General features: G+C 42.6%; 1 protein-coding gene across 9 annotated transcripts in view; it reads right to left on the bottom strand.

The window, feature by feature from the left end:
• Positions 1 to 18,341, bottom strand: part of AFF3 (ALF transcription elongation factor 3) — a 498,510-nt gene that overhangs the window by 110,985 nt on the left and 369,184 nt on the right. For all 9 annotated transcript variants that reach the window (XM_077482709.1, XM_077482710.1, XM_077482708.1 and 6 more), the window contains one exon: positions 8,186 to 8,237. In XM_077482709.1, the coding sequence (XP_077338835.1) occupies positions 8,186 to 8,237 (52 nt within the window). The remainder of the gene's footprint in view (positions 1 to 8,185; positions 8,238 to 18,341) is intronic.

Raw genomic sequence — 18,341 nt, 5'->3', positions numbered from 1 at the left:
GAGGGAGCTATAGTCTCGTATATCTGGGGTGAGGTGTAATCCTAGATATTTAAAGCTTGAGGTAACTGGTACTTGGAGTGCTGCAGGGCCCTCGGCATCAGGATCTGCATCTATTAGCATTAGTGAGGATTTAGTCCAATTGATCACCAATCCAAATTGCTGTATGACGGACATCACTGGTCTCAAGGAGTCAGAGGTGTCTCCCAATAGTGGCATGGTGTCATCTGTGTATAACATGATGTTTTCATGGAGTTGCCCATACTTGAAGCCGTGAAAGTGTGGGTTAGACTTGATCAGGACGACCGCTGGCTCAAACGCAATAGCAAACAATAGCGGGGACAATGGGCAGCCCTGTCGGGTCCCCCTGTGGAGACTGAAGGGTAAGGAGATATGGCCCGCCTCTCTTATAACCACCTGTGGGCAGTTATAAAGCAGTCTGACCCAGGACAAGAACGTGTCCCTAAATCCGAACTAAATCCAAACTTGCCCATAACTGTCCAGAGATATTTCCACTCTATGCTGTCGAAAGCCTTGTGGGCATTCAATGACAGAAGTGCCCTGTCTCCCACCTTATCTGACTGGGCTTGGAGATTAAGGAAAAGTCTGTGGAGGTTTATGGCAGTGGCAGGGGATAAATATGGACTCTTCTGGATCGATGATGGAGGAGATAACCTTATTGAGTCTCAGGACTAGTACCATGGCTAGGATTTTAATATCGCTCTGCAAAAGGGATATTAGCCTTTACGAACCCGGGTCCAGAGGGTCCTTACCCAGCTTCAGTATAAGTGCAACATTTGCTCTCGTCATGGTTGCTGGTGGACACTGACAGGCCCTGGCTGAGTAAAGCACTCTAAGGACATGGGGTAGAATGGATCCCCTAGTATTGCTTATATATTTCGGTTGGGAGGCCATCCTCCCCCAGAGTTTTAGAGTTAGGTGAGAGGCTGATCGCCTCCTGCAAGTTCTTTATGATAATAGGTGTGTCCGGCAGTGCTTTTTGGGATACAGAGAGACTAGGCAGCTCCTCGGCCTGTAAATAGCCCTGTAACTCTGCATCTGTGTATCCCGCTCTGGACTGGTAGAGATATGAGTAATACTCCACCAGCTCCTGCATGATTAGGGTAAGGGTGTTCACCACCTTCCAATGTTTGGTGCAAAGAGTGCCAATAGAGGGAGAAGTCTGGGAAGACTTCACAATCTTTGATAGTAGACGGCCTGTCTGTTCCCCCTCCTCATAGAAAGCAAGCCTAGTGAAAAATCTCTTTCTATCAGCTTCAGACCTGGTAATCCGATCAACTGCCTGCGCCACTAGCCAGGCTGCTAGTCAGGCCACTAGCCAGGCCTCTCTGTTAGAATCACTAGCGCTATCAATAAACCTTTTCTCAAGCTGACGCACCAGGTGCTCCGCTTGCTCCTTCTGTGCCCTTGTTTTGGATTTAATGTTCGCAACTGCAGTGATGAAAACACCCCTCAGGAATGCTGTAAAATCATCTCAGGCTGTATTAAGATCAGGGCAGTCCGCATGGCATTCCCAAAATTCCTCAATTGCCTCTGGTAGACCATCCTGAGAGGGAAGCAGGTTTAACAAAAAGGCATTGAGTTTGCAGTGGGCTCTCAGCAGGGTCATGTCAGGCTTAGAGATCAGGTGGATCAGGAATGGGGAGTGATCAGTGATGCCCCTGACAAGGTATTGGATGTCATGAAGGAAGCCGGAGGTTTGGGATGTGTATAAGCACAAGTCTATTCTAGAGAGGGATAGGTGTGTCTGTGAGAAGCAAGAGAATTGTTTTTACTGAGGGTTGTGGTCCTGCTAGGGGTCCAACCATCCCACCTCCTCCTGGGGGGGCAGCATCAAATGTTTCCACAGGCAAAAGTGGACGTGGGCAGTCCTCATTTGTTTAGTGAGTTTGCCCATGCTATCCAGCCACAGCATGCAGAGGAGGTGGTGGACTGGCTTACTAAACCTTCCTAACCCTCCTCATTCTCTGTCACACAAGCAGAGACAAGTGTGCAGTGCCCTGCAGTTGCCAGAGTGGATAAACCTGCCTCCTTGTCCACATCTATTCCTGCCATAGCCCCAGCATCAGCCATTGATGAGTTATTTGACCACAGCTTCAGCCACTTGCCCCTTGATGATGCCCAGCCATTACTGGATTCAGATGTTGGTTCTGAGGTCGAGGATGATAAGAACATGAGCCTAGAGAGAGGGAGGAACACTGGTAGACAAATTGGCATTCATGTTCCCCAAGCGGCAGTGTATTGCCAAGTTGTCTCCAGTGGTAATGATGAAGGTGGAGGAGATGGAGATGATGATGATGAGGTCACTGATGCTACTTGGGTGCCAGATATAACAGAGGAGGAAACTGAAGGTGAGGCGGCACAACCCCAAGGAGGCCAATATCAAGAAATAGTAGAGAGCAGTCACCCTATTCCAACACATTCTGCATCTGTTATCTCCCGGCCCACTCCTCAAAGCTCAGCCGTCTGGGCCTTTTTCATCTGCACATCTGCAGCAGATCCCACTGTTGCTCTCTGTAAACTGTGTCTCAGGCACATCAAACGTGGAAAAACACCAACCATTTGGGTACCATATGCTTAACAAGGCATTTAGCATCCAACCACTCAGACGATTGGCAACAGCACCTAAAAGCCACACAAAAGGGGCACAAATCTGTCCCTCCTCCTCCTTACCCACTTCAGTCTGTCCCTGCTATACCGAGTCATTACCTTTCAGCAGCCTCCACTGGCAGGGATGATGGTATAGCACAGGGTGTCCCAGGTTCTAGCAGCTCATCTGCCAGCAGCACACCACCAGCTGTAGACTGTAGCCGGCAAATTTCTCTGCCCCATCTGCAGCAGTGGAAAAAATACAGTCCCTGCTACCCACATGCCCAGTGTCTAAATGCAAGCTTTTCAAAGCTCTTGGCTCTCCAACTTCTGCCTTTCAGCCTAGTGGATTCTGCCGCCTTCCGTGTATTCGCAAATGTGCTGTTCCATCGCTCTACCTTCATGTGGAAGGGAATGTTCTGGCATCATTGGGCAAGGTAGTCAGCCATAAAATCCACCTTACTGCTGACATGTGGTCCAGCAAGTATGGGCAGGGATGATGTATTTAGTTCACAGCACACTGGGTAACGCTGCTTGCAACTCTAAAGGATGCAGGACAAAGTTCAGTGCTGCAGCTTGTTGTGCCCCCACATCTCCATACAGCTGGTGATGATGATGCCAGACCTGTGAGCTCTACCTCCCCCTCCTCCTCCATGCCCTAGTCTGCACTATTGTCCTATGAACATCAGGTACCCCCTGACCCTGAAGAAGACATGCGTCAATCTGTAAGCGATGGCTTTCCAAACCCAGGACCCTTGGGAGTAGTACATGGCTGGGAGAAGGAAATTACAGATACTGTCATCCTGAGTGACCCAGAGGAGTCTGCTTCTCAAGCCTTGGCAATTTGGAGGCGCATGGGCAACCTCATGCTTCATATGTGGCATAAAGGAGAAGGATGATTACTGGTTGGCAACCCTCCTTGACCACCGTTATAAGGGGAAGGTCTCAGAACTGTTTTTCCTGACTCCAGTAGGTTGTAGTGTCGTGGAAAACGTAGTTTTGAGTCTTCTGTTGGTCAAGAGAGGAGCGTTGGAGAAAGCGTTCGCCTAAGTGAGGCATTTCGGAATTTTTTAGTCCTCGCCGCCCAGGGCTGTCAGCTTTGACATCCCATCGGCAGCGGCTGCATTAAATGGTGGACGATGACGTCGGGGGCCAAAACAGAGATGGAGAGCTTTCCAGCTGACCATCCACTGACTTACTGGGTCATGAGAATAGACCACTGGCCAGAACTTGCCCAGTATGCTATTGAGTTGTTGGGCTGCCGTGCATCCAGCGTGCTTTCAGAATGGGCAGTCAGTGCTGCAGGAGGTTTTGTTACTGGTCATAGAATGTGTCTGTCCACAGACTCCGGAGACCATTTGACTTTTATAAAAAATGAATCAGTCCTGGATTTCCAGCTATGAAGCCCCTAATGTCAATGTCACTGATTAAGTCTTTTTGGGATGTGGAATCCCTGCAGGACTTCGAGGCTGCCTAGCTTTGAGAGTGTTCAATCATTTCATGTGGAAGAATGTTTTTGGTATAGGTTTCATGGGCACAATTAACACCCAAAGACAATTTTTTCAGCACCTATTTGACAGGTGCATATCATTGCAATTTTTTTTTTCTTCATCAAGAGCACCCCTATAGGGTTATGGTAGGATGGCATCCCCGACACCCAAAGAGTAATTTCTCTGCACCTGTTTGACAGGTGCATAGTATTGCATTTTTTTACAGCAAGGCCAATTCTTGCTTTCATTAAGAGTACCTCTATAGGGTTACGGTAGGAAGGCGTCACTGACACACAAAGACCAATTTTTCTGCACCTGTTGACAGGTGCATATCATTGCAATTTTTTACAGCAAGACCAATTCTTGCTTTCATCTATAGGGTTACAATGGGAAGGCGCCCCCAACACCCAAAGGCCAATTTCTCTGCACCCGTTACTTCTATCCAAAGTCAGTGACACCACAATGTATCCAAAAAATCTCTAATCTTGTTCCTAGTGCACCACATTGTGGCCTCATTGTGCACACTGGCTCCCCAGCTTTTGCTGAGCAAAGTAAAGGCAACTTGCAGGGAAAATTGAATTTTTTTGGGCTTTATAAATGCATTTATTGCTGCAGAATATTCTAGACATGGTACAGATCTGCCACTTTACAGGTAGACTAAGGGGACCCCCAGGTACTATATTTTTATGCTTTCACTTTAAAAATCAAAAAATTATTATTATTATTCACGATCTATTCACGATTTATATAGCGCCAACACTTTACACATCGCTTTACAATGTATAGGGGGGACAACACAATTGCAGTACAGTTCAATACAAAAGGTACAGGAGAGCCCTGCTCATGGAGCTTACATTCTAGAGGAAGGGGGTGGTGGTGGTACAAAAGGTAATAGCTGCATTGATGGGGGTGGCTCGGGGACAGTTGTTAGGTGGGTGTGGGATAGGCTTCCCTGAATAAATTATTTTTTAAGGATCTCCTAAAGGTGGACAGGGTAGGGGCTAATCGGACATAGTGAGGCAGGGAGTTCCAGAGGATGGGAGAGGCTCTGGAGAAGTCCTGAAGGCGAGCATGGGCGGAGGTAACAAGGGAGCTAGAGAGCAGGAGGTCCTGGGAGAAGCGTAGGGGACGATTTGGGCGATATCTGCAGATTAGGTTGGTGATGTAGATGGGGGCGATGTTGTGAATGGCCTTGTATGTTATGGTTAGCATTTTGAATTTTACACGGTGGGGTAGGGGAAGCCATTGAAGGGATTGGCAGAAAGGAGCAGCAGTCATGGATTGGTTAGTGAGGTGTATTAGTCTAGCAGCAGAATTCATAATAGACTGAAGGGGGGATAGCCTACTTAAGGGTAGGCCATTAAGGAGAGAGTTGCAGTAGTCAAGGCGGGAAATAGTCAAGGAGTGAATAAGTTGCTTTGTGGTGTCATTAGTCAGGAAGGGTCAAATTCTGGAGATGTTGTGGAGGTTAAGGTGGCAGGATTTAGCCAGTGATTGGATATGGGGGCTGAAGGAGAGGTCAGAGTCAAGAATTACACCCAGGACCCTGGCATGTGTGGAGGGACCAATGGTTGTGTTGTTGATATTTATGGTGAAGTCACAGGGAGGGGGCCGCGAAGGAGGAAATCTAACAAGCTCAGTTTTAGAATGATTGAGTTTGAGGAAGTGGTGCGACATCCATATCGATATGCCATTCAGTAAGTTTGAGATCCGGTAGGAGATCAAGGGGGTGAGTTGAGGAGCGGAGAAATAGATCTGGGTGTTGTCAGCATAGAGGTGGTATTGGAAGCCATGGGAGGTCATCAACTGGCCCAGGGAAGAGGTATAGAGTGAGAATAGGAGAGGCCCAAGGATGGAGCCTTGACGTAGAACAGAAAGAGGAAGGGGAGTGGAGGAGATGGACTAAGTGCGCTGAGATATTTAGGAGGAGAAACAGGATAAAGCAAAATCACGGAGGCCAAGGGAGTGTAATTTGCTGATGAGGAGCAGGTAGTCAAAGGCAGCAGAGAGGTCTAAAAGTATGAGTATGGAGTAGTGCCCATTGGTTTTAGCAGTTAGTAGGTCATTGGTGAGTTTTAGTAGGGCAGTTTTAGTAGAATGTTGTGGGTGGAAGCCAGACTGTAGGGGGTCGAGAAGGTTGTTGTCCGTGAGGTAGCGACTCATTCGGTCATGGACAAGGCGTTCGATGAGCTTGGAGGCAAACGGGAGCAGGAAGATGGGTCTTAAGTTATTCAAACAGGTGGGGTCTAGTAAGGGGTTTTTTTAGTATGGGGATAACCAGTGCATGTTTGAGCAGGGAAGGAAAGGTGGCAGAGGAGAGGGAGAGGTTGAAGATGTGGGTTAGGGAGTTGAGGATAGAGTGGGAAGGTGGTCGCAGTAATTGAAAGGGGACAGGGTCCAGGGGACAGGTAGTGAGGTGGGCCATGGAGAGGAGTTTATCAAGGTAATCTGTGGTAACTGGGCAAAAGGAGGAGAGTATTGAGTGTGGTGTTAGACCCGATGTGTTGGATAGGGGAGGAATTTGAATTCTGGATACCTTCTTGTGAATTGTGTCGATTTTGCTATTGAAATGGTTGGCAATCTGTTTAGCGGTACGCATGTTGGTGGGTGGGGATAGTGAGGGGTGAAGTAAGGAATTAAGAGTAGAAAATAGTTGACAAGGTTTGGATGAGAGGGTTTTGATGAGAGTGTTGTAATAGGTTTGTTTAGCAGTGTGGAGGCAGGAGTTGTATTTGAGAAGGGCAGATTTATAGAGGGTAAAATCTTGTAGGGATTTAGATTTACACCATGCTCCCTCAAGAGCACGGCTGTGTCTCCTGAGACTTCTGGTGTCATCTGTTTGCCAGGGTTGTGGCAGATGGGGCCTGGTTCTGCATGTAAAAAGAGGAGCAAGTGTGTCTAGGGAGAATGACAACGTGGTGTTGTAGATGGAATTGGTTAGGTCTGGGCCGGACAGGGGTGCAATTTTGGCATAAAGTGAAGAAGGGAAGGGTTGAGGTTGCAAAGGTTTCTGCGGGTAGTGGGTTGGCAGCATGGGATGTAGGAGACAAGAAGAGTGTGAAATGGATAAGGTTGTGATCAGAGAGAGGAAAGGGTGTGTTAAAGAGATTGCAGGGAGTGCAGCGATAGGAGAATACGAGGCAAAGAGTGTTGCCATTGGAGTGAGTGGTGGTTTGTGTCCATTGTGTTAGGTTAAAAGAGGAGGTTAGGTTGAGTAGTTTAGAAGTGATAGCAGTATTAACATTGATTGGAATGTTAAAGTCACCTAGGATGATGGCACGCACTTCAGATGAAAGAAAATAGGGTAGCCATGCAGAGAAGTCATCCAGAAAGTGCGACACTGGTCCAGGAGGCAGATAAATATCCTCAGACAAGCTGGAGAGAAAAGACGAATGCAGTGCATTTCGAAAGAGCAGGGGGAAAGAAAGGGAGGTGTGGGAAATACCTGGAAGGTGCATTGTGGGGAGAGGAGAAGTCCGACACCACCTCCTTTTTGTCCAGTGGGTCTGGTGGAGTGAGTACAGAGGAGGCCACTGTGGGACATGGCAGCTGGAGAGGTAGTATCAAATTCCTGGAGCCAGGTTTTGGTTATAGCAAATAGTTTAAGGGATTTGGAGTTTGGATTTGGGATTTGAAAAAATCACTGCTCATTTAAAAATTACATTTTTCACAAACTTTTTTTTATTGATACATGTCCCCTAGGGCAGGAACTGGACCCTATAACCATTGTATGCCCAATTACTTGAATATAAGCCTTCAAAATGGGCACTATTGATTTTTGACATTCGGATCCCATTGACTTTAATGAGGTTTGATATTTGGGTCTGAACTTTCGTGGTGTTCCAAAGTTCTGGTGCGAACCAAACAGGGGCCTGTTTGGCCCATCCCTAGTTACAACCAAGGGGTCCAGCTGAAAGACAGCTGTCACTCTATAACAGGTTGTGTCTAAACAAGAACTAATAGGTAGGATACCCAGGGTTTCTTTTAATAAAAGTTACATATTTATAAAGTTGGAAAATTTCTTATTTCACTTTAATTACAAAAAGCATATTTGTAAGAATTGCTCTCATAGAGGAGAATGACATTACCTGCTGACAGTCATCTTCATCGCTGCTTAGCTTCAGGTCATCTTCAAGCACTCTAATAGACACAAACATAAAATGATATGCTTAGTTCATTTTTAAAATAAAACATAAACAAGCAACAGTAATGTTACCAAACATCCCACTACAAATGCTATTGTGCCACTGTGTCTCCTAATTAGTAGAGCGCAAAATGATTGTTGTTGGCTTTGAAAAGTTATAATTACCTAGGAAAACAAATGTTGGCCTTGATCTGGCATCTGAGCAAATTATTACAGATCAGGCAACATTTATGAACCGCAGTGAGAAACAAAGCTTAATTATCTTTATAGATTGTTTAATAGTTCCAATTACCATTCAATGCAAATAGCATATTTAAAAGACTCTGACAAACAATTCCAGTAACAATATAAGAACTTGTGTCAATGAGCTTATGTTTGCTTTAAGTGGGATTTGCATACCTATAGAAATCTATATGAAAGAAAAATCCACTGAAAGCAGCTCAACTGCAGGGTAGAAGGAGGTCAACTGCAGGTCACATGCACCTGTCAATGAATATTGAAAGATCTCAACCTGAATATCTCAAAGTGCTTCAATCTGATGTCAAACGGATGCTATCAAGCTCAAAGCTAACAGACATGCTAAAAACCATTGATGAACTGCTTGTGGGAATCAGTAGTCATTTTTTGATTAATATTTTTTCCATTTTCCATTATGTGGAATGCACACTGGTCAGGAATTACCTACCAATACTGTCCTTACACCTAAAGAAAAATGATTGACATTAGATTTAATCATTTGCAACAATCTGCCTTCAAAAATAAGCACCTGACACAAAAAAAGCAAAACATTTGGTTGAATTCAACTGAATTTTGCACCAGGGTATATACCATAATTGCTTTGTCAACCCACCAATAAATGCAATCAACTTGTGAAATCCTGCAATTCAAAAGTGATTCCGTTATCGTAATGATCAATTTTATAATATTAGGTGAATTTTCATTGTGACGGAAACATATCTGCTATATTTAAAAGGCATAACCAGGTAACGATGAAGTGGCTAAGAGAAACCAAAAGGTCCTACACTATACAATATACCAATACGTGGTATGGAGCCTTCTAAAAAGATGGTATCTACTTGCCAGAGGCATAAAGGAATGATTTGCATACCTCAATCCACTGTCCTGAAATGAGTAATGTATGACTTATTCTTGGGATTTGTAATGGAAGTGAGACAGGCAGATACCTTCTATTTAAAGAAGGCTCCACTGTGCTTCATGAGTGCAAAGAGTGAGATTATAAGAAGAGAAGCTCTATCAGTAATTGTATAAAAACAGGCAGTTCTTAGAAGTTGAATAAATATATATTTTGAGCTATATAACAATATAACAATATAACAATATATATATATATATATATATATATATATATATATATATATATTGTGTATCTATATATATATATATATATATATATATATATATATATATATATATACAGTATACATACAGTATATTAACCTCAAGCAGCCTGTACTTGGCATAAAACATGAAGGAAGAAGAGTTTTATTCAAGTGTGTCCCCAAGGCATCGTAAAGCAGTTGTTAAAGTGCACTTATACAAAGCCATAAAATAAAGTACCAAGTGTCTCGGTCCTCTTAGCAATACAAAATGTACAGTGACTGTTTATGGCATTTTCTCCTGTTATCTGTAGTCAATCGTATTGTGTCCTCAGTTGTATTGCAATAAACTATACAACCAAATTCTAATTTGATTTTTTATCACTTAGAAATACTAAGGAAATTATTACTGTATTGCTGTTGAATTAAGTCTACACAGTGCTACAGTGGCACTGTCTACCAAGCATATCTGACACAAAACATCAATGCTAAGCAACCATTTCAGTGAAGCATGCCACATCATATTATATAAATCACGCCATGTAATTATAAAATAAGGGGATGATTTTCTAATAGTTCAGTAACCTAGCAAAGCCCTGTTCACTTCAAACATCCAGTCCAGTTTTAGCATGAAAATCTATTTTGGAATTCCTTTAGACAGAGACCTAAAAAGACCTAATCAATGTAAGGCTGTTGTTGCCAAAGTAAAAAAAAATATATACTTAAATGTACAGTGTATACTGTAAATAAGACAGGCTCAACTGCTATCTGCAGTGGTAAACTATGCATGAGACAGGGACAGCCAAGAACATACCATGTGACCTGGAAAGGGAGTGTGCCGCTCAAGCTCAGTAGAGAGGGGGGATGGGAACGGTGCATCCGCAACTGCTGTTAGAGTGCTGACAGGGGATGGAGCCCGTCCTGGCTCCGCAAGGGTTCAATAAAAAAGGGGCTGCCCCTGGAGGTCACACATTTAAGATGTCTTAGAGAAGTGAATGGAGTGGTAACCTCAGCCTGGACTCCAACCAGGTCACGCCCCAATGCGTTTCTCTCCACCCTCGGAACTTAGTCATGGGGAACCACAACTAAGCTCTTGGGGGCAGAGTGAAACGCATTGGGGGTGTTGCCTGGTCAGAGTCCAGGCTGAGTTTGCCACTCCATTCACCTCTCTAAAACATCTTAGATGTATGACTTCCAGGGGCTACCCCTTTTTTTCAAGAACATACCAAGCAGGTTTGTCCTGCACTTTTACTCAGCAAGACAGCAAGCAGTTTCAATGCAGAAAGAATTTGTACAGAAAATCTATAGTATGAAACAAAAAATATCTGTTTGTCTGAGCCACTAACTAAACACATTCTTGACATGGTGCCCCATAATGGGTTCCCTAAAAAGGTATAGTATTCTGTCAGCAGTCAGCCTTTTTACCCAGAAACAGGCTCCCCACAGCAGAGAGAGCTACAGAGAGCCCTGAGTCAACTCAAATATATAAAATCATGTGGACAGCTAAGACTAATAAGGTCTGGCTACCAGGTAATATAAGGGCCTAGTAATGGAGGCTTTATTCTACTCAAAACTCTACGAAGACCCTGGGCTCCATGACACAAAACATAATATATTATGAGATAAGAAAACAAATTTGTTTTCCCCATATCAGTCATGAATCCTGGAGCTCTTCACAATATGTGAGGAACCTAGTTGACACACATACACAGATTACAATCTTGCCAGCCAGTGCCCTGCATAACATATAAACATAAGGCTCAATTCATGAAGATGGATGAGTTATTAAAACACCACTATTTATTTTATCTCATGATCACTTTCTCCTAAAAATTTAAAATTTACAAACATAAATGTCACAAAGATGTGATGGAAAACACAAAACAAAAGATTTGAAGAATCTTGGTTAGCGAGTAACGCGGTTAATGAGCGGTTTGAAAGACGAGCAACTTTTTTTTAAATCCTGACTCGGTTTGTGAGTGTTGTCTTGCAAAACCAGCAGAATTCAAGCTAATGGGGTGTGCAGTACCGCATTTGGCCAGAGGTTCGGGAGTGCTGGTGACACTCAGAACGTTTCGGAGCCGTTCGGAAATACGCGGAACCACTCAGAAATACTCGTAAACACTCGAAAATACTCTGTTCCCGAGTGTTTCTGAGCCTTTCCAAGGCTTTGCGAGTTCAGCAGAGCTGTCCCCGAGTATTTCCAAGGCTCTCCGGGGGCCCCCCACCTCTGGCCTCATGCGGTATTGCATGAAATAAAGTCAATGCGGAACTAATTATCTTCATTTCCACTGACTTCTATGGGGAAACTCGCTTTGATATGTGAGTGCTTTGAATTACAAGAATTCTCCTGGTACGGATTATGCTCGTAATCCAAGGTTCCACTGTAATTTTTATTTTTTCACCAGAAATGAACTGAATCCTTAGTTTATCTCATGAAGTGTTATTATTTTCACTGCCATTGAATTTTTTATAAGTATCAAAAAATAACACTAACCATAGTATAATGGCACTGGTAGTTACAAAATACCACTTCTTACAGAACTAGATGGAGTTTAGTATTGTTTTAGAATGATAGTGGGATTGATGTAGCAACAAATGTCTCAGAGTTTGGGAGATGGATGTCATCATGGTGGTAAATTTTTATATATACAAGATTTTCTTTGTTAAGGTATCCAAAGATACCAAACAACTTTGTAAATATACCCTCAGATTTTTCATACTCCAGGAAGTCAGACATTTTGTAAAGTCTGCTGGATTGCTATGGGTTAAGGCCCCTTTCACACGTGTGGATCCCGGGAGGATCTGTTTTTGGACATCCGCTTGCTCGGCGGGGATCGCTCCGCTCTGCACTGTGCAGAAATGGACCGGTCAGATCTCCACTTTCCTCTATGGGGGGATCAGATGAAAACGTACTGTCTGTCCGTTTTCTTCTCATTCGATCCGCAGACGGATGGAAAAATAGGGATTTCCTTCATCAGTTTCGGAGCATAGCAGAGACTGATGTCATCGGATGTCAACGAACGTTCATCCGCTGACCGTGTGAAAGGGGCCTTAGTCTAATGAGGTTTATCCCTCCACATGGACTTATCTATTTAATTTACAGTTTATGATTTTAGTGGAGGAGTGCAGCTATCTCTATAGTTCCAATGCTCTGGTACTTGACCTTTTGGTCTTATCTCCAGCAACTGTATGCAGCTGCTGTGCCTGCCCGTTCCCTTTTCCTGCCCAACAAAACAGCACTTTGTATTATATGAAGCCTTTTGTGAATGAACAGCAGGGTTTAAGGGTGGGCATAAATCTTCTGTATGAGAAAGCAGCGCCCTCCTGGTGGACCGCCAGGAGTGTAGTGGCAGCTGTACTCCTGGTGCTCCATAAAACTGTCAGATTTAAATAACAGAGCTACATCCATGAGGTGGCGTGCACCTCTTTGATTTTAACTCATAATAGGACAGCAGATTTTACGAAGTTGCTAAATTCCTGGAGTTCAGATTTAAGAGCTGTCACCATAGGCCTAGGGCAAAACAGACACTACATCACTTATGTGCTGCTTTTTTGTGTTTGCTGTGTAACCACAGGCAAGAACTATGAATAGAATACATCTACTTCTCATACAGTATATATTTGATTCAATATAATTAGTGGAAGTAGCCAATAATGATGATTACTGTGCTGCACTGCATTTTTGTAATCACTGGAGATTACAAACTGCTGCTGGAAAAATGCAGAATAGACCCAAATTAACCTTTTTCTAGATGCAAGATGTAAATATTGAAATAAGAAATGCTGTTAATTTATATTTTTCATGATAAAAAGTAATTCTGGATACACATATATATGCAACCCAGGTTTCACCAGTAGTTTAACTGATTAAGGATCTATTCTTCCAATTACTTAGAGGAATCAGAGAGAGTTTTCACTACCTGCCTGAGCTGGTTTCAATCCTCTGTTTCTGTATTTCACTTTTCTTTAGAAAACGATGGTAACATGTTAAGGATGAATGATCTTATAACTGGAGGACCTAGAATAATAAGGACACAAGCAACTTGACCTTGCTCCAGTTACATTCCACTGTATAAAGAGAACTGTAGACATAATAATGTTACAGGGCACAAGAATGTTGTTTGGTTATAGAATCTATGAGGCACATTTTCCATTTTCTAAGCTCTGGAAAGTGTCTACACAATTACACGTGTTTGGTTTGGCTATGTCCCAGCTTCTGCATGCATCTCATTTTTCTTTTCTGTGAATGAGCAATTTTTCTGTGGAATAACACAGAGGCTGAACAACATAGTAATGGTATAAAGGGAAAGAGGAAATGTATTTTATTAAAGAAGAATAATACCAGAATATTTTTACAATTTTCGTAAAAAGTGGATTTGATATTCCAACAGTGTATTTGGTATTAGGTTTATAAAAAAGTTTTCCAACTCTCTTGTTCTGTCTATCCAAAATGGAATACATTTTTTGTTGGATGGCAGCTAGTTTAATTACTTACCAAATCATGTAATTTATTTCTTGCGGATTTGAGTGGTAAGATATTTTCTATACTTTCCTGCCACTACTTCCTCCACTTTGGAGTCTAACTTCTGTATACGGTAATTGCATTCCCCATTTGAAATAAAGAATTCCATAGGAATAAATAAGCTACCATGTAAGGGTTTTGGAAGCTAGAAGTTAAAGACCAAATATTTTGTTACCATTGCCCCCTTCTGATTTAAGAAGTCAGAAGGTAATTCAGGTCACCCAGCAGCTACCTAAAATTTTTTTAGTATTAAATGAATTGGCCCTTTAAATATTTGCATATTATTTCTTTACCATTCAATTAAAATTTATGTTAAGAATTGGCTTCTGCCAAGTGCCAAGTGACGGGCTGAATAGAAATACAGGCATTGGAGGAGGATTTAGGAAAACGTGCTACTCCCACTCAGTCATACCCACTACATCTACAAATGTGATGTTGCTATGGAGGAAAGGTAATAGATGCATTTCACAGCATCACTAGACATCAGAAATAGGACTCATTTTGGATGGCTTGTAAAGCAAAAAATTCTCCATGCTACCCAAAAGATAAACAATAAGTGATAACAATATATTATATTAAATCATTGCTGTGTGTTCCCACACCAAAAGTAATATGTTAGATCCAAAGTGCAGCGCAACGATACAAAACAAAAATAAATCCACTTCATTCAACTGATTTTAGTGAGCAAATATAAAATATGTATATTTTATATTTATTCACTGAAATTAGTTTAATTAAGTGTTTTTTTGTTTTGTTTTTTTGTTTTGTATTGTTGTGCTGAATTTAGATGGGTATAGATCAACTATGTACAAGCATGAAATGTTACAGTTAGTGAGGTGCTTGGTGGGAACAAGCATAGTTTGCAGCTCATCAAAAAGGTGACCTAAGCTTTTGAAAATTTACATCAATAATGCTTTTATTTCATCTTGCATGGAGGTGCCGTAGCAGTTATTAAATATGTTGTACACCATGTATTTTCCATAAAGACTCTAACTCTTGTTGATCCAATGATGACAGACTCAAAAGATGCAGAATATGTCAAAGACACTGCTTGTGCTTATTTAGGTTATTTTAGAAATCTCTCAGCTTGTAGAGATTGAATCAGTCCTTTGACTGAATCCCTCACTGATTCATGGAGCCGTTTTAGTTATCCAAGACTGTGTTAAAAGTAAACTGATGCATGCACAAGACATTATTTGTCTGCTGTCAGGCAGATAGTGTGTGATTAAAGTGTCAGACTTTGGCTCACATCGTTTCTCAACCTCTGCTCCTAACTTTATTCATAACTAAACATTTTTTTTTTAAAGGACATCTTTGCAAAAAGATAAGCAGACTGTAGAAAAGCATGCCTATTCCAGTGACTTAAGAAGCATTATATGCTGGAAAGTAATATAATTGTATTGCCAGCAGGCAGTATGTAGAAAAGAGTATTATGGAGGGTATGACAGTGGGCAATATATGCAGGAGTAGAGTGTGACGTATGATAGAGGGCAGTATGTACAGGTGCAGCACGTGGTGGAAGTAACAATAGGCATTATGTGCACAAAGGGTATGATAATATTTGTATGAATGGAGTGTAGATGGTATGATTGTGGGAAATATGTGCAGGAATTCAGACAAGAGGGTATGGCAGTTGGCAGTATGTGCTGGGTGAGTGCAGAGAGTATGGTAGCAGGCAATATATATAGAAGAGGCCTGAAGAGGGTGCGGCAGTAGGCACTATATGCAGGAGGAGCATAGGAGCAAAAGGAGCACAGAGGGTATGACAGTAGACAGTATGTGCAGGAGAGGAATGCTAATGGTATGACAGCATGCAGTTTGTAAAGGAATTCAATGGAGTGCAGATGGTATGACACAGGGAAGTATGTGTAGAAGAGGAATGCTAATGGTAAGCAGGCAGTTTGTGAAGGAGTGGAGTGCACATGGTATGACAGGTCGAAGTATGTGCAGAAGAGGAGTTTGGAAGGTTTAACAGTGGGCAGTATGTGCAGGAGAGGAGTGCAGAAGATATGACAGTTGGCAGTATATGTAGGAAGGAAGTGCAGAGAGTATGACAGTGGACAGTATGCGCATGAGAGATGTACATAGGGTATGACAGTGGGCAGTATGTGCAGGAAAGGAGAGCAGAGAGTATGACAGCCATCAGTATGTACAGGAGAAGCCTGCAGAGGGTATGACAACAGACATTATGTGCAGGATGGGAGTGCAGAAGGCAGTTTGTGTAGAAAAGGCATGCAGGTTTCATTACGGGGGGGGGGGGGGGGCATGACAGTGGGCAGTATATGCATAACAAGTGTGTGATGGGTATGACAGCAGGCAGTATGTGCAGGAGAAGATTGAAAGGCGTTGATATTTGGCATTGGCAGTATATGCAGACGGTATGATCATGGGCAGTATGTTCGCAAGACAGATTGCAGGGGGTACAGTATGACAGCAGGTAGTATGTACAGGAAAGCCCTGCAAAGGGTATGAGGCAATTTGTGCAGGAGAAGAGTGCAGGTGGTATGATAGTGTTATCTTTGTCACTATTATAATAATACAATACACCACAACAACATTAAAGCGGAGTTCCACCCAAAAGTGGAACTTCCGCTCATTGTACTCCTTCCCCATCTGGTGCCACATTTGGAACCTTTCCAGGGGGGCAGGATACCTGTCTTTCACAGGTATGCTGTCCTCACTTCCGGGTGCCTCAGCTGCGTGTATTGACATCACCGCAGGGGCTCCCTCCTCCTCCTTCCCCAGCCATCGGGCCAGTAGGAGAGAGGAGCGGTGCCTTGTGCATGCACAGTAGGGTTCCTGGCATGAAGCCGTAAGGCTACACTGCCGAATTCCCTTACTTGCAATGGAGGCGGCAGCACCCGACAGCTGATTTTTTAAAATAAGATGCAGAATACAAATTTCCCAACCCACAAAGGGGAGGTCACTTGTTGCGGTGTTCCATTGGGAACTAATAAACACCCAATGCAGTTTGCTCATGCACTGTAGTAAAGGAGTTCAGACAGGAGGAAAAAAATCCTATATTCTTTCCATTTCCCAACTTAAAACGGGGGGGGGGGGGGGGGGGGGGGGAGTGGGTCCCGAGCATACTATGGCTCAATAATGTCAAAGGAGGGTAAATAGATTAGTTATTTAGAGTAGACTAGTCATCCAAATCCTTGAACTGATAAACATTATTGTTATTATTATTGTGTAGGATCTCAGTATTAGTAGATTCCTGGTCACCTGCTGAAGGTTCAGTGCTGTGTATAGAAAATTAAGACATCCCGCTGACATTGCTGTAAGATGATTCTCTGATGTAGACTTGATCACTTATGAAGTCCTGTTATCAGAGGTAATAACAGTTTTGAGTCTGCATAGCATAAATTTTGAGAGGTGAAATGGGTTCTTAAAAATTCTAGCTTTACAAGCAAGCACACTATTTGAACTCTGAGCTTTAAACTTCTAACTGGAGCAAGCAGCACCAATAATAACCCAACCTAGCCATTTTTTGAGTGTAAGAATTGTTACAAAGATAACCTTTTCACTGTTCTTGTATCATTGAAAGGTGGTATGTAGTTGGTAGAATCATGCACATAACACATTTTCTGGTACAATAGTCAACACGTTGTATTTAGTTATTTGATTGCTCTTGGATGTAAGAAGATACAATCTTTATGAATATAAAAAGATACAGTTCCTTTTAAGTCTGATATAATACATTCTTCTGCAGGGGTAATACTTTCTGTGTTGTTTTCTATTGTGCCAGCACATGTGTTCAGTGTGTAGGACAATACTTCTCCCTTTAAGTAACCGTGTCAGTACTATGAAGTGGCAAATGAATGACTACTTTGGTGATCTAAAACAGCATACATCCTGACAGATTTATTTAGTTGATCTCAAAGAACCACCCAAACCAGACATATTTTACAGTTTTTTTTGTTGTTATCTGGAAGTCTTTTGTTATGTAGTTCATTATTGGCCAGCATCGCGTTAGGTTTATTTTTCTGCCAATAGCTTATGGTTGGTGGGAGTAGGGGACTGTTTAAAGGATGTTGACGTTGAGTCCAGGTGCTGCTCCAAAGTGCACCAGGCCATCAGTCGCTCTTTTTTACGTTTCGTCACCAGTTGGATTACATGGCCTCGAAGGACCGCTTTATACAGTATGCTTCCCATAGGGTCACGCCAACTTTCTAAATTATAGAAATATTTGCTTCTAATGAGTGAGAACAAGCACGTCAAGAATGATACAGCAAACT

The sequence above is a fragment of the Lithobates pipiens genome, unplaced genomic scaffold, assembly GCF_037356315.1.
Source record: "Lithobates pipiens isolate NorthernLeopardFrog02 unplaced genomic scaffold, aLitPip1_a1.2 Scaffold_16, whole genome shotgun sequence".
Taxonomy (NCBI): domain Eukaryota; kingdom Metazoa; phylum Chordata; class Amphibia; order Anura; family Ranidae; genus Lithobates; species Lithobates pipiens.
The sequence above is the reverse complement of the archived record's forward strand: the minus strand, read 5'-3'. Positions and strand labels throughout refer to the sequence as shown.